The sequence below is a fragment of the Alnus glutinosa genome, chromosome 1, assembly GCF_958979055.1.
Source record: "Alnus glutinosa chromosome 1, dhAlnGlut1.1, whole genome shotgun sequence".
In the NCBI taxonomy this organism is placed as follows: domain Eukaryota; kingdom Viridiplantae; phylum Streptophyta; class Magnoliopsida; order Fagales; family Betulaceae; genus Alnus; species Alnus glutinosa.
In genome coordinates this window covers 24619513-24636855 of record NC_084886.1, presented here as the reverse complement: position 1 = coordinate 24636855, position 17343 = coordinate 24619513, and the positions used below count along the sequence as shown (strand labels likewise).

Sequence of the window (17343 nt, the reverse complement as noted above, 5' to 3'; positions counted from 1 at the left end):
GTAATCTTCTGTCTTAAAGCTTCAAATCCAATAAAAGCAAAATCATGCAATCTGCAAGGCAAAACGCTCGAGCGCAACACACTGGGCTCAAGTGCACATCAAGAGGGATTGAGCGCACATCAGGAGCTCGAGCGCAATAGGAAGACTTGCGTGCGCAAGACACCAACATATTGGGCTCGAGCACACATCATGAAGGCTCAAGAGAAACCTGGCTCGAGCGCATTCGTGCGGCAGAGTTGACAACAAGACATCAAATTCACTTAGGAATTGTTTCATGATTTCTATTTGGATTAGATGTCTTGATATGTACAAATCCGTGAGGATTTCACTTGTCCTCTATATCAATACCCTAGACTTGTCCAGATTGAAGGAGATCAAATTAGTTTACATTAAAGAATAGAAATCAATAGGATTAGAGGCTAGGATTTTGGAGAAAAAAGTGGAGAATTTCTAGCAACGATCTGTGATGGATTTCTCTCCAACAAAGATGATTTTCAATCTCTCCATGAGCAGCTAAATCTTTCGTAGAGTATTGATGTAACTCTTTCCAAATCATAATGGTGTAATTATATTTTCTCTTGGGAATTGTATAAACATGAGTATTGGTTGTTTAATCTTGAGATTGTTTTTAATGTTTATATTCGATTTTGATAAATCTTTTATCTTGTCTTAGAAAATTATTTATCTTGATTGAACTTGTGACGACCCTTTTTTTTTTTTTACATTCCTTAACATGTACACATTCTTTAACATGTACCTGATATATCATAGTTACATAATATATGCAACAGAATATAAAATCTAACTTCGGAAGTGAAAATTGAAATTGACTTCTAAAAGAAAGTGTGTGCAACAAGTGTCAACAAAAATCAAGCACAGCGGAAAATAAAAGACACATAGTTTTTGTTGACGAAGTGGAAACTCAATTAAGAGAAAAACCACTCCGGGGCAGCCAAACCCAGGAATTCCACTATTCAGAAGACGAAGCTAGATACAAGATAGTAACACTCACATTAATCCGATGCAGTGGTCGTACCTTGCTCTCTGACTTGTAACCCAACACGAACGCTTCCCAACCAGGTCTCCTACCTGAAGGTGTCTTCAATGGAATTCCTTACCTTAGAGCCGACCTCTAAGATAGACTTTAGTTGTAGCACAGCACACTTGAAACGGCTTCAGAGGGATCTTGAACTTCTCTGAGCTCTTGTGGAATTCAATACCGAATTCTTGCAGTTCTCAATGCCCAGGGGCCTCTATTTATTGGCTGAGGTACAGAATAGGCGACTGCAGTAATATGTATGGACGCCGTCCGGACGGTGAACTTTGGCTGTCCGGACGGACAACTGTGCGACAGGATTTTCCAAAAATTTCGCTGAAAATCTTTCCTATTTAAGACCTGCGTCCGGACGGTGAGACACTGACGTCCGGACGGTCGCACGTCCGCTGCAAGTAATTTCCATATAAGGCTTAGCGCGTCCGGACCAAGAAGGATGAACGTCCGGACGGCAATTCTTCAACACACAATTTCCATATCTGTTATGCATGCGTCCGGACCAAGAGAGGAAGACGTCCGGACGGTTGAAGACGAATCAACAGTTTCCTTAACTGATGAACGCGCGTCCAGACCAAGGCTGACTGACGTCCGGACGGTGATATTTGAATTGCGATTCTTACCTTAAGGAGAAGTGCGTCCGGTCGGGATACCACATCGTCCGGACGGTTGATCGATCTTCCCTTTATTGGAACTTGGAAAGAATCTGAGACTGTTCGAGTACTGATAGGCGTCCGGACGGGCTGCTGCGATGTCCGGACGGATGCAAGCTGGAACAGAAGCTTCTCGATACAGTGTAAGGTCCGAACGGAAAAGATACATCGTCCGGACGGATGATGCTGGTCTGTCTGGTGTCCGATCGGGATGAACACGTCGTCCGGACGGATGGAATAGTGGATAGATGGGCGTCCGGACGGGATGACACGTAGTCCGGACGGCTGACAGGGAATCTGAAATTTTCTATCTTTTTTGCAGTGCAGATTCTTCTGAAAATGCTCTGACAAGTGGAATCCTTGTTTACAGTATCTTTACATAATTGATTTTGTCCAAACACAGAATGAGGCCAAAATACTAACAAACTCCCCCTTTGGCCATTCTAAATCACTTGACCGGTTTGGAAATACATTCCAGGTCCAAAAATTAAAATTACTCTCCCTTTTTGTCACAAAGGGACAAACGGTAAAACAGAGTAATAGAAACCAATTGTCATAAAAATTACTCCCCCTAACGGTCTCTGAAGGACCCGGGTAAACAGAGTAATATTAGTTTAAGTTTTTAACAAAATAATAGAAACTATCAAAATGTCTCAAAATAAATAATAAACAAAAAACAATAAAACAGAGGGAAATCAAACATCCTCTAGCATGTGTACAGTCTGAGCTGCAACATCCTCATCATCATTGCTGTTCGGATGATGGACTCGAAGGCACTCCTGAAGGTCCAAATGGGTCTGCTCCACCCGCTTGTTGATAGATCGTACTTCGAGCTGCAAGGAGGAGATGGACTGCTGCATGGTGGACATTCCTCCCTGAATGGCAGCTAAGGCCTCCATGATCTGAGAATAATTAGCCTCTAGCTCAGATGGCGGGACAGTATGAGAGGATGAAGCCACGTCTGGAAAAGCAACATGCATAGCAGCAGGCATGTCATCATTAGAATCCTCTCGTCGCAGCTGCGCATTCGACTTCATCAGTGTCTGTTTGCTGAGGGGCTACTGGATCTTCATCCTAGGCTCTCCATTCACATTGATACCTGACTGAAGGATGATCTGAGTGATTAAGCAGCCGAAGGGGAGACCGGTATTGCTCTCATCACGAGCCTCGAGCATGACTCCCAGAATATGCTTGCAAAGACAGAAAGGCAAACGAAGACGAACAGCATAAACAAACCGTGCCCTCTTCGGTATCAGATCACTGCGCCTGGCAACTGGCCAGAGATTGTGCTGAACAATTTTGGCCAACATACGATGAGCCGGAGCTTGTGCACCAATCCTGATGTTGGTATGACGCCCCTCACCCTGTGGAACGGCATGGAAGAACTCTCGGAGATCGTCCATAGAGGGAGGAAGCACCACCTCATTGTAAGGACTAGCAGGAAGATCAAGGATTGGTACTCCGAGGAACCGACTGATGGTCTGGGGATCTACAGTGATGATGTGTCCGTCAATAGTGGACTGTAGTACCACCCCATGTTCATCATCCTGAGCCACCTCAAGGTTGGCATAGAAGAGCCTGACTAGCCTGGTGAGGACGATGCAGGCACAAGTGTAGAGGTAACCCCAGTGATAGGTCTGGATAGTCTCATAAATGCTATCCAATGGAGGCACCATGATGTCAGCACGGACCACGTTCCGCTCAGCGAGGACATTGCGGTCCATGATCTTGGCTTGGAAGGCACTCTGCTCTTCCTTTGTCCTCTGGCGGACCTGGAGTTGAGAGCTGATGGCAGACATGATTCTGCAAAAGAACCAACAAGAATTTTGACAAAAATAATCAAAAAAAATATTCTTGTTAGTGTAATAAAAATTTGGCAGAATAACAGCAGTAACAAGGACTTTTGTAAAAATAAAAACATAGAATATCACAATTAAGTCCAAGGAATTTTATCATGGCAAATATCCCAAAAACATTCCAAAAAAAATCTAACAATTGTAAAATAAATTGAAAGAAATAAGACAAGAAAAAAATATCTGGAATGAGAGTGAGAATGCACATAGAAAATGAAATCACTCCAAAAACTAAAAGAACGTACTCACAAGAAGCCAAGGAGAAAAATTTGTGGGGTATGAGGGGAGAAAGCGACGAACTGGGCAATTTATAGCCTCTGTGGGGTACCCGTCCGGACGGTGTTTTGATGACGTCCAGACGCGCACTGCCTCAGAAAGGAGCAAAACGGTTACGCACGTCCGCACGAATTAAATTACCCGTTCGGACGAGGATGACAGCTTACGTCCGGACGTGGAACAGATTCCGTCCAGACTTCAGAACGCCGTCCTCCAAAACAGGAACCGTTCGAACTGCTGAACTCCACCCATCCGGACGCCAAGAGGGACCGTCCGGACACTCCACACTAAAACACTAGAAAAACTGAAGAAAATTTTACAGAGATAAAATTTTCTCAAGTCAGTGTCAGAACATGCATGTATAATCAACTGATAACACAATCAGAGAGCATCTCAAAACTAAACAGAGATAGAAAAGAGAGTTGTGATTTTAATTAGCACAAGTATTTTTCCTGGTCATAGAAAATTTCAAATAGACAACTCAACTCACTCAATGCACGTGTGTGTGTGTGAAGACTCTTTTCTCACAAGGTATGACTTTCAATATTTTGACCAATAGCAACCAGATTTTCTTAGACAGGAGAAAAAATAAATGGAGGATAAGCCAAAAGTCAAACCTTACTAGGGTCTAGCCACCCTCATCTGATGCACTCCCCCTGCGATGTAGCATCTAAGTGATTTACTTGTACAATGAAGGACAACGTAAATATTTTACTTGTACGTAAAGGGCAAGGCATAACGCAAATGTAGCACATAAACAGAGAATATATACTGTAAAGCATAGATTTCATACGATTAACTGCTTGTTTCTTATGGTGCTGCAAACTATAGGGAGTGCCAGAGTTTATAGGCTCTAGGTTCAACTAGCATGAGGTAAATTTGGTCATCTTATCAAAAACTTCTTCTCTTATCCAGAATTTCTAGAAACAAAGAGGCTAGAGAAGGAAAGATGTACCTTTAGGGGAGCCCGGGATAGTGCACTTTTTCATCGCGTGAGGAAAAGAAGCTATCCTACTTTTTGCATAAACAGGAAAAATACTTGGCCAATATAGTCATAAACTCTCAATTATATCTAAGCAGAGTAGATTAATGCTCACAGATTTGAGTTATCAGGCAAAAAGACATGCAATATCTAAAACGCCAAGAGAAAATAAATCCTGCAAATTCTCCCCATTTTTTTTTTAAAAACAAAAAAAATAAAACAACAAGCAATATGGAAAAGACATCATATGCAAAGGCAAGATCAAACCTGTACACGCTCAATGATGCCACTACAGAAAAACAGTCGCTCGACCTGCTTTTTCTGTCTTCCCCAAAAAGTACCTATACAGTTCTCTCAAGAAACATAGGGGGCAAACACAACTAGTTCCTAGATTGCATATAACAATATGTCAAGTAAACTGAACAATCAAACCTGATGCCATAGGATTAGGAACTGAATCCTAAGCATGAACACCCGAAACTACTAGGTGTGTCTGTACCCCCTCATGGGGTAGCTGTCTTTTTTGACCCATGCCTGCCTTCCAGTGGGTGGTTGCTGGCAGGACTGCATCATCCACTCCATCATATTCTGCATCCAGATAGGAGGCTTACTGGAGTATTGCTCTTCTTTCATCTTCTGAGGCCTTCTAAGCTGCTTGGGTTTGCTCTTGTAGGTGCCACTGTGATTGGCTGGTACAAATCGCTGCTGAGGCCGCTGATGCTGAGGAGCATGAGACCAAGGGGCTTGATACTGATACCTTGGTGCTTGGTAAGGTGCCTGATGCCATGGAGTCCGATGCTGAGCCGTAGGTCTAGTGCCATAATGAGCTTGTCTGGGCACTTCTTGCTTGGCTTTGGCCTTTTGTGCTTTCAGAAGAGAGCACTGAGGGCGAACATGCCCACTGAGACCGCAGTGATGGCAAATGGGAGGTCTTCTGATGGAATGAGGCTTCTGAGTGCCTGGAACATCATCGTTGACATTTTTCTTCTTTTTACCTTCAACAGTGGGAGGAGGCTCTGGGACTGTAGGTTTTACAAACACAGTCTTTGAGGAAGAAGGAACATCAGAAGAGGGAGCTACATACCCGAGGCCAGTTTTGTCATATGGGCTCTTCTGGATAGACAGCATACGAGTCAACTTCTCATCAGTGACTCTCTCTAGCTGGAGCTGCGTCTCTAGTAGCTTTTCCTCAAGCTCTTGTACTTTGAGCAGCAATGAACTCTTCTCGGTCTGCAAACTATTTAGATCATTAAGGTGCTGCTTTCGGCCTTCCCTCAGTTTCTCATACTCTATGTAGAGTGTCTTGTAAGCCTCTTTGAGCTCTTCCTCATTATCACTATGCTCCGAGTAATACGAGTCTTCTTCTTCAACATGTGGGGCTACAAAGGCCAGAAATTTCTTAAACTCTGGAGCTTCTTCTTCTGACTCATCACTGAGAGTCACATTGTACGCTTTCCCCTTGCCCTTTCTAAGATTCCCGCAATCGGCCCGGATATGCCCAAAGCCTGAGCATTCAAAACATCGGGGTCCTCTGGGATCTTTCTGATCTTCTTCCTCAGGTTCAGCTTCTCTGGGAGATTTCTTAACTCTTTCAAAAAACTTCTTCTTGAAACGATCATCTTTCATCAGTCTTCTGAAATTTTTGGCTAACATAGCCACAGCCTTTTCTTCATCCTCCAAGTCATTTTCAGATGATGCTTCTACCTTCTTCTTGGAAGCTTTTAGAGCAATGGTCTTTATCTTCTTGACCGGGGGCAGAGATAGCTCATATGTTTGAAGAGATCCTACCAGCTCTTCAATCTTCATCTCCTCAAGATCCTTGCTTTCTTCAATGGTGGTCACCTTGATTCTGAAACGCTCAGGCAAAGATCTTAGAATCTTTCGGATGAGTTTTACATCCGAGATAGGTTTCCCAAGACTCACCATGGAGTTCCTCAGGTCACTCATCTTGGAGTAAAACTCTCCAAAGGTCTCTTCTTCCAACATCTTAATTTCTTCAAATCTTGATATCAATATTTGAAGTTTGGCAGATTTAACAAGTTTCGTACCTTCATATGTTGTTTCCAAGATTTGCCATGCTTCTTTGGCTGATTCGCAGTTTGAAATTTTGGCGAATTCAGAAGGAGAAAGTGCTTGGCATAGAGCATGGAGGGCTTTATCATTGGAAAGTCGGGTGTTTTTCAAAGGGACTGTCTCAAGTGTTTTATCCTCTGGATTAGTCCAACCAGTTTCAACAATATTCCAACAGTCAATAGATTTTAAAAAGAATCGCATCCGAACTTTCCAATAGCCATAGTTCGTACCATCGAAGGTAGGAACAGAATTAAGAGTTTGAGACATAGTAGCAAATAGAAGTCAAAAATAAATGACACTCAAGAATTTAATCTTCTCAGAGTGTAGCAAGCTCTGATACCAATTGAAAATTGAAATTGACTTCTAAAAGAAAGTGTGTGCAACAAGTGCCAACAAAAAATCAAGCACAGCGGAAAATAAAAGACACATAGTTTTTGTTGATGAAGTGGAAACTCAATTAAGAGAAAAATCACTCCGGGGCAGCCAAACCCAGGAATTCCACTATTCGGAAGACGAAGCTAGATACAAGATAGTAACACTCACATTAACCCGATGCAGTGGTCGTACCTTGCTCTCTGAAGTGTAACCCAACATGAACGCTTCCCAACCAGGTCTCCTACCTGAAGGTGTCTTCAATGGAATTCCTTACCTTAGAGCCGACCTCTAAGATAGACTTCAGTTGTAGCACAGCACACTTGAAATGACTTCAGAGGGATCTTGAACTTCTCTGAGCTCTTATGGAATTCAATACTGAATTCTTGCAGTTCTCAATGCCCAGGGGCCTCTATTTATAGGCTGAGGTGCAGAATGGGCGATTGCAGTAATATGTACGGACGCCGTCCGGACGGTGAACTTGGGCCGTCCAGACGGACAACTGTGCGACAGGATTTTCCAAAAATTTTGCTGAAAATCTTTCCTATTTAAGACCTGCGTCCAGACGGTGAGACACTGATGTTTGAATGGTCACACGTCCGCTGCAAGTAATTTCCATATAAGGCTTGGCGCGTCCGGACCAAGGGGGATGAACGTCCAGACGGAAATTCTTCAACACGCAATTTCCATATCTGTTATGCGTGCGTCCGGACCAAGAAAGGAAGACGTCCGGATGGTTGAAGTCGAATCGGCAATTTCCTTAACTGATGAGCACGCGTCCAGACCAAGGCTGATTGACGTCCAGAAGGTTATATTTGAATTGCGATTCTTGCCTTAAGGAGACGCGCGTCCGGATGGGATACCACATCGTCCGGACGGTTGATCGATCTTCCCTTTATTAGAACTTGGAAAGAATATGAGACTGTTCGAGTACTGATAGGCATCTGGACGGGCTGCTGCGATGTCCGGACGGATGCAAGCTGGAATAGAAGCTTCTCGATATAGTGTAGGGTCCGGACGGAAAAGATACGTTGTCCGGATGGATGATGCTGGTCTGTCTGGCATTCGGTCGGGATGAACACGTCGTCCGGACGGATGGAACAATTGACATATGGGCGTCCGGACGGGATGACACGTCGTCCAGACGGCTGACAGGGAATCTAAAATCTTCTATTTTTTTCGCAATTCAAAGTCTTCTGAAAATGCTCTGACAAGTGGAATCCCTATTTACAGTAACTTTACATAAGTGATTTTGTCCAAACACAGAATGAGGCCAAAATACTAACAAGAAGTCAACATCATAAATATAAATTGTCCGTTACACAAAAGAGCCAATTAACATCTATTTGTTTAAGGCTTAAGCATAAATTATACATGACAAAAGAATGGCTATCATCTAAGTGTTACAAGTCCATTAGCCATATGCAAAATATACAACAAAAGAGACTATCCAAGTCTGACACCCCTACGACTCAAGCGACATGCTTTAGTCATAGTACTCCAACTAGTTTGCAACGAAGTCATCCTCCGCATCACCAGTACCTGCATCCAAAGAAGCTCCATCTATAGGATTGTAGTGGTAGCCACATCTGTATAGGTGAAAGTGTGAGTTCACCGCCTCAGTAATAATTACCGATGCCTCAGTGATATAAAACTCACTAGGTAAACAATGCACAAACATAAATGCATGTTGGGTTCAACAGTGTTATTCACAAATCATTAAGTTCACATAGCAACACATTATCAAGTACAAGTCATGCTGTTCATCACCCACTTATATATTATCACAGTTTCCAACAGCAATCTACCACATGTACCATAAACAAGACCCGAACTCACCAACTCCATAGCTAGATGCTACAACTCAAGAATATCAACTCACATGTGCTAGAGCTACGACTCTAGGCTTACCATACACCGCTCGTAAAGCCACATACCTGCAGGGCAACAATACACAAGTGTTGAAGCCAAATACCCTAGACTTATCTTTAACACCGCCGGTAAAGCCACATACCCACAGGGCAACAATACGCAAGTGCTAGAGCCACATACCTTAGACTTACCTTTAACACCTCCCGCAAAGCCACATACCTACAAGGCAACAATACGCAAGTGCTAGAGCCACAAACCCTAGACTTACCTTTAACACCTCCCGTAAAGCCACATACCTGCAGGGCAACAATATGCAAGTGCTAGAGCCATATACCCTAGACTTACCTTTAACACAGCCCGTAAAGCTACATACCCGCAGGGCAACCATACACAAGTGCTAAAGCTACATACCCTAGACTTACTTTTAACACCGCCCGTAAAGCCACATACCCGCAGGGCAACCATACACAAGTGCTAGAGCTACATACCCTAGACTTACCTTTAACACCGTCCATAAAGCCACATACCCACAGGGCAACCATACACAAGTGCTAGAGCCACATACCCTAGACTTACCTTTAACATCGCCCATAAAGCCAGATACCCATAGGGCAACCATACACAAGTGCTAGAGCCACATATCCTAGACTTACCTTTATCAACTACTGGGTTATTATAATACCAAAGCATCTACACTATATATATATATCATCACATGTGTATTCCCAAACATCTTTCTTTCAACACATACCACATTCCACAACAAACTCACATTTAACACATAATCTCATACTACACAAACCATCTTTCCAACTTCATGTTATTCAACACCAAGCCATTTCAAACATATCAATATAGACTTATCATCGCAATTCTCACAACACAGTCACATATATTTTTATCCACTATTCTATAATCATAAATACAACCAATCTCATCAACATCTATTTATCCATAAAATCTACAATCCACTATATCCCAACTCAATCACAAACAATTTTATCAACAAATTCCATAATCCTAAACAACCAAGATTCATCAACATATATCATATTCACAACATAAATCTCATGCAATACTCAACGTCAATACAACGTCATGCCATCATTCGCAATACAAATCTCATGCATCCTTTAATATCAATTCATTAACATATATCATATTCACCATATAGTTCATAATTACATATACCAAATCATCATCGTAAAGTTAACATCAAATTAAACTAAACATAGCAATTCATATATCTAACTTCATAAGATCTCTCAGTGAGTAGAATACTCACCTTGGCTGCATTGGATTCATGACTCGAATATCCCCACGTTCTAGTTACCTTGAACTCACTGTTTGGGAACAATTGAAGTCTCCACCTTTCGTGCCTTCATATGATATTAGACTAAGCTATTGAATCTATACTCTATGACGTATAAACTACCCACGTGCTCACGCATCGCATCACCCGCATCTAAAGCTAGCTAGGTACCCCTAGCTACTATTAGATTTACCATTGGTTCTGGGTTCCTATTGTATCTTGTTTATTGACATAAAATGCATTTACTCTTTTATTTGCCTACTATTATTGTTAATCATTTTTATAGCTTGTCATTTCATTTACTAAGTTAACAATATTTATACTTAAACCATATACATGCATACAAATACAACACTTAAGCCTAATCCATTACTACACAACTACTTTACTCAACAAGAATAAATGCATTGGTTGTTTAATTACTTATTCACTTGGTATCCATCTTAGGACCTTAAACTTTGTTGCTTTGTTTCTCATCACCCAATTAGTACAAAACCAAAACCTTATCATCTATCACCATAACCTAATACAATTTCTTAGTCAACATACCAATAAATCATAATGCGGGATTCAACCATTAATTCACAATCCATTCCCTAGACATCCAAATGAACTCATTGTTCTTAAGGGGACACCCATAGACTTTCCGCAAAATCACATAGCAATACCTTTCAATCCCCTTCTAAAGTCAACTCAACTTCATTCCCACAAATACTTTGAAATCCTCATTTTCATATTAAAATCAACTCTTCTATTAGTCTTACAATCAACATCGAAACAACAATCCATAATAAGTCAATATAACTAAAACTACATTATCTAAAGACTCAATCATTGTTGTAAATCAAACACCTAAGCTCATATTCTAACCTTACCATATTCAGCCCTTTATAACCTCCACAAACCATAGTTCATCCAACACATAACACTCATCCATTCGGTCATGCTAGAAAATACCCATGAAAAATAACAAATTAAGGCCAAGGGAAACACATCCATCAACTTCAATTTCGGTTAACATCAATCCTAAATTCGGATCTAACAAAATACTTCCATCAAGGTCCCTACAATCAGCCCCTCTCTCAATTACCTCAAGCTATTCCACAATCCACCTGAAATTCAAGAAATCGACCAATCCAAACAAACTCAAATATTCAATGGAAATTAAAGAACTAAAACACCATAAATTAACTATCAAAACTGAAACCCAACAAGAACCCATTCGGTTCTTGCAACTAGAACTCACAAGAGAGCCTAAAATCAAACACTAACCCATAAGAACATCATCTAAAGCTACCAAGAACCGAAACTATGTAGGGGAAAAAACCCATTCGACCATCCCCCTTCAAAAGTCCCCATGAAACCCTAGAATTTAATCTTAAGCAAAACCTAATCAAAACCCACAAAATCCAACATCCAAAAACCTAAATCAACCAACCCAAAGCAATTCAATAGAACTCAAACCCTAGGAAAACCCAAATCAGTTCTACAGGAAAATCAAGGAAACCCATATTCAAAATCTGAATTTAAAAGCTACTGGAAGGACAATTTCTTTACCTTGGTGGACTGCATTTCGGATTCTCTCTCTCACTACAAGAAGTCTCTCTCTCGGCAGCAATCTCACGGGTTAGTGTGTGTGTGTGTGCCGAAAAGAAGTGGGAGAAGGGGAGCTGCGCGTGGGGGAGGGAGAAGAGAGGAAGGGAAATGGAGGGAGGGATCGGGTGCTGCTGGTGCGTGGGGAAGAAGAGAATCAGAGAGGGGGAGAGGGCGTGGGTCTGCTGCGGATCCGAGAGAAGAGGGAAGGAAGAAGAAGGAAAAGAAAAGGAGAGAAAGGGGAAATCGTGCAGTCCCCAAGAGAAGGAGAGGAGAAAAGAGAAAGAAGAAAAAAAAAAAAAAAAAAGAAAAAAAAAGAAAAAAGAAAAGGGAAGATAGAGGAGATAAGTGGGACACGTGGCAAGCTGTGAGTGGGTGGGAAGAGATAATGAAATCCCCACTAGCCTATCAGGTGATGCCACATGGCCAAGATTAGATTTTTTTTTTTATTTAAAACCTCAAACTTATGTGAATTTTGGTGGGATCCCGTTTTATTAAAATCATATCATTTAGTCCCACATATATTTAAGCTTACACTTAAATCAATGAAATTAATTATTTATTCAAATATGACCTATTATCATAATTGTCTATCTAACTCCGTTGTATTTTATTTTCATAACATAAATATTATTACTTAAAATCTGATTATTAGTCCCATCTATTTAATAAATATAATTTATTAAATGCTAAATTCCTATTTATTTTTCTTGGTCTTTACAGAACTCAACGTTCATATTTTTTGTGATTATGTAAACGATGGTTTTACAATGGTTTTAATGGACACAGGATTAAGAGGGTTTGATAGACCATTCCTAGAAAGAATAAATTGTTTTACGCCCTAGTTAGTTTAATTTAGGTAAAACTATTTATGCTTGCCGAAAGATGAGCTATGCTTATTCCTTGATTATGTGTAAGCTAATTGAGATATTTGATAACTCATGCCTAGGAAGAATGAGTTGTTCTACTAGGTAGAGTATTCATACCTTGCCGAAAGATGAACTATGCTTATTTCTTAATAAAACAATTTTCTTGACGACATCGTTGGGTACTTGATACACACACACACACACACGAGTCATATTATTCATGTACGTTAAACTCCCATGTCAAATGTAATTTACCATTATGATGAGGTTAGAGGTGAGATCAATCCTCTATATTTCTCCTTTCTACTTTACACTTTCATTTACATTTTAATTTAGTAATAATTGCTACAAACCAATCAACTCCCTCTCCAGATTATATTGTAATTAATCTTGGTAAACTTAACGATACAAAACCTACAATCCTTAAGGCTCGACACCCTTACATAGACTATATCTTACAATGTTTCATTTTATTGCGAGTGATTTTTATTGTACACTCCACACCACATCATGTACGCTACCATCCATCATTAACAGCCCAACCAAGTCTGACCTCGGGTAGCCCACGTTGCTATTAATGCCCGTAACCTGCATTCAAGCATGGTGCACCAATTACAAAACAACCATTGGATCCAATGCCAAACATAAAAATAAATAAACCTTTGACCATAAAGAATAACTTGTATAATAGTAAGCCCATGGCCGTTGTCCTGCACGTACCGATGTACCATGTCATGTGATGCAATTTAATATTCACAATCCTTTACATGCATACTTTTCATAAATTCAACATTTTTATTATCTTATCATTAATCACTCATTTTAACAAAATAGAGTTTATAGTAATCAAAAAGTATTTTCATGTGAGTTGTAAACATGCATATTTTGGTACGCAAAATAATAATGTAATGCGGCAAAAATGATAATAACAAGTATCCATGTGAATTTTATTCACATTAGTCATGAATTTCCCCCGGGTAAATCCCTTGACAGTCGACAACGTCCAAATTTGTGAAAGGGTCTATCATTAGTCTTAATCAAAGCTAAAATACTCCTAAAACTAAATGAAGGCAAAATTGTCATTCTGTATGACCATCGAACATTTGGTACATGTGTCAAACAATCAGAATCAAACGTTTGGTATTTGTGTCGAACGTTTGGCCAGTCTAGCAGAACCCCTATTTCTAAAAGGTCCTAGCTTAGCTCATCCTAACATTATCCAAGGCTTGATTTCACTTCTTAATACGATTCTAAGCCCAAATATAACTTCCATACATATCAATGTCCATCTAAACATCTAATCTCTAACCCTCATTAATCTTCCCAGAAAGCAACACCAAATTCATAATATCCAACTTGTAAACTTAGACCTACTAACCCAACGACAAATCTATCATAATATATCTCTAAAACACATGGGTCTAAGTTTAATCTCTCTAAACAGTGGGTTAATCATGGTAAAATAATGAAATAACATATTCTTAACAAAACTATAACCTACCCACTCAATAAACAATATCAATCACCCTAAGATTCATCCTAGAAATCGTAAACAACAAACCCATTAACCCAACACAAACCTATATCTCATAAATCTCAAAATAGTAAATATAAGTATCAACAATCAGTAAAAACTTCAAGAAACTGAAAGAGGAGGGTGTTAGAATCTTACCCTTGAAGCTTTCTCTAAGTTTTTATATTCCAATCACACTTCCTTATCTTAGTCTCTTCTCAAAATCTCATCTTCCCTTCCATTTCTCTCTCTCTCTCTCTCTCTCTCTCTCTCTCTCTATTTTCTCTCTCCAGGTGTAACGACCCATTTTTTTATACAAGACGAAATCATTATAGTGGCATGACTAAACATTAACCTAATTAATCTCATAACATATGCATAATATATTAGAGATAACACAATGCAGCAAAAACTAAATTTCATAACTAAGATAAGTAAATACAACATCAAAGCTATACATCTATCTATCTGTTTAAGGCTTAATCAAATATTATTTAAATCAAAAGAATGGCTATACAAAATAAGTAGGATATGCGACACAAGCTATATATATATATATATATATATATATATATGCATGTCTTAACAAAAGATGGAATATCCATAGTCCGACCCGCATAAACCAATGCATGAGCCTCAGTTGTAGTATCCCAAGTGATGTGGTGTGGTGTCAAAATATCCAGGTTCGATCGATCGACTTCATGGCTGCAAATATAATTGATCGATCAAATTTCTTCGACTGATGATGCGATCAATCTATTTCTTTATTGAAGAAATAATCGATCAATCGATTTGCCTTAGCCGATTTTTCATCTTTTTAGGATCAACTTTGAACTCTGGAAATGACCAAATTGCCCTCGATGTATTTTCAGGTCTAATTCAAGTGTTTTGAGCTAGATTTCAACTAAGACCTGAAATTAAGACAAAACACAAAACTACAATAAAACGTTATATACACAACACAAACTAGATATAACAAATGCAAATTAAGGGGTCTTGAATCGAATAATTCAAGACTTATCACACCCCTAAACTTACATAATGCTAGTCCCTAGCATTACAACTAGAAATTAAAATACAATAGAACAAATCTTTGTAGGATAGGGTCTATGTGAGGGTGTCGAACCTCAAGTATTGTAGGTTTATGTCATGAATAGTATTCAAGATTAATTATAATAAACTCCAGAGAAGGAGTTGATTGTTTTTGTATCAATTATCACTAATATAAGTAAAAGTAAATGAGAATGTAGTAAGGAAAAAGATAGAGTGTTGATTTCACCACTAACCTCATAATAATGGTAAATTGCAATTATCAAGGGAATAACATGAACATGAGTATAAGTGTGTGTCGAGCACCCAACGATGTCATAAAGAAAGCACTTGTATTAAGAAATAAGAATAATCCATCTTTGGTTGGAATGGATCGTTCATTGAACCACTAAGATGCAGAACGATCCATTCTTCCCTTAATATGAATTATCAAATCAATTAATTAGCATACATGTAATCAAGGAATAAGCATAACTCATCTTTCAATAAGAACAAATTGATTTACCTAAATTAAACTTACTAGGGTGTAAAACAATTTATTCTTACTAAGCATGGCCTATCAAACCCTCATGATTTCGTGTCCATTAATACTATTATAAAACCATCGTTCATATGATCACAAAAAATAAGAAGGTTGAGTTCAATCAAGATAAACAAATTTCTAAGATAAGATAAAAGATTTATCAAAATTGAATTTAGACAATAAGAAATATTCTCAAGATTAAACAACCAATACTCATGATATGAAATTCCCAAGAGAAATTACAATTACACCATTATTACTTCGGAGAGGGGTACATTAATACCCTATGAAGGATTTAGCCACTCACGGAGATGTTGGAAATCGCCCCTGTTGAAGAGAATTCCATTCCAAGAAGCTGTTGGAAAATAAGAACTCATTTCTCCAAACCCTAGCCACTAATCTCATTGATTTCTATTCTCTAAAAAGTTGTGTGTATAATGCACAAATAGAAGGTGTATTTATAGAGTACAAGAGAAACCCTAGTTGATTTCATGGCTATCTAGGAATTCTAGTCCAAGTAGGAAGAAGGAAAAGGTCTTTCCTTTTCTGGTTTCATGCTACTACTAGTTCTGCCACCTCCGATTGCGCTTAAGCCCTTTGGATGTGCGCTCAACCTCAATTGCGCTCGAGCCTAGTTCCTTCTGCACTCGAGCCTAATTGCTTTTGATGCACTCGAGCCTAGATGATTTGTGCTCAAGCGGAATGGTCCTGTGCTCGAGCTGTTTGAGTTGATCTCGAGCATGTCTGATAGTTTAGAATGCTAAATTGAGTCTTGTGATGGATTTTAGCCTTTAGGTCTAAAGAATTGCTTGCGTTTTTCCCTTGTCTCTTGAGAGTGCTACTAACATAAAAAATGTGCAAATCATTATATCACAATTAGACTAAGAGGCTAACATATGTGAGTTAAGGGCTTGAATGTGCAACATTCAATGCTCATCACACCCCTAAACTTACACATTGCTAGTCTTTAGCACTACAAAAGAAAACTAAAACTGAAATGCAATTGGTCTTTCAAACCACCAGGCCTCCCAAGTAAATGAGTGAAGTGTCGTGAGTTTTTGCCAGAAATGCTACCCACAAACATTATGCAAGATCATGCTTTTCCTAAGAATGAAATGTCAAAAGAACAATGATTTTCTATTCATTAGTGAAAAATAAATGACTTTTAATTTACAATGTGTGTGTGCACAATGTGTAACAAAATATTATAAATGCGGAATTTAAAGAACACAAATATTTTGTTAACGAAGTGGAAACTCAATTAAGAGAAAAACTACTCTGGGGTAGCCAAACCCAGGAAATCCACTATTAGAAGACAAAGCTAGTACAAAGACAGTAACACTCTTCCTGA

General features: G+C 39.3%; 1 protein-coding gene across 2 annotated transcripts; it reads right to left on the bottom strand.

The window, feature by feature from the left end:
- Positions 1-4507: 4507 nt before the first annotated feature.
- LOC133877729 (uncharacterized) lies at positions 4508-12288 on the bottom strand. 2 transcript variants are annotated; one of them, XM_062316114.1, is made up of 2 exons: positions 12002-12288; positions 4508-8849 (listed from the first exon to the last, which is right to left on the bottom strand). In XM_062316114.1, exon 2 carries the CDS (start codon positions 7153-7155, stop codon positions 5299-5301), a length of 1857 nt encoding a protein of 618 aa, XP_062172098.1. In that variant the 5' UTR covers positions 7156-8849; positions 12002-12288; the 3' UTR covers positions 4508-5298. The 2 variants fall into 2 exon arrangements, with proteins under 2 accessions (XP_062172098.1, XP_062172109.1); XM_062316125.1 differs by having other exon boundaries at positions 4508-8802.
- Positions 12289-17343: the final 5055 nt, after the last annotated feature.

Excerpts from the sequence above, each read along its gene's own strand:
- LOC133877729 (XM_062316114.1), bottom strand. The coding sequence starts at position 7,155 with ATGTCTCAAACTCTTAATTCTGTTCCTACCTTCGATGGTACGAACTAT.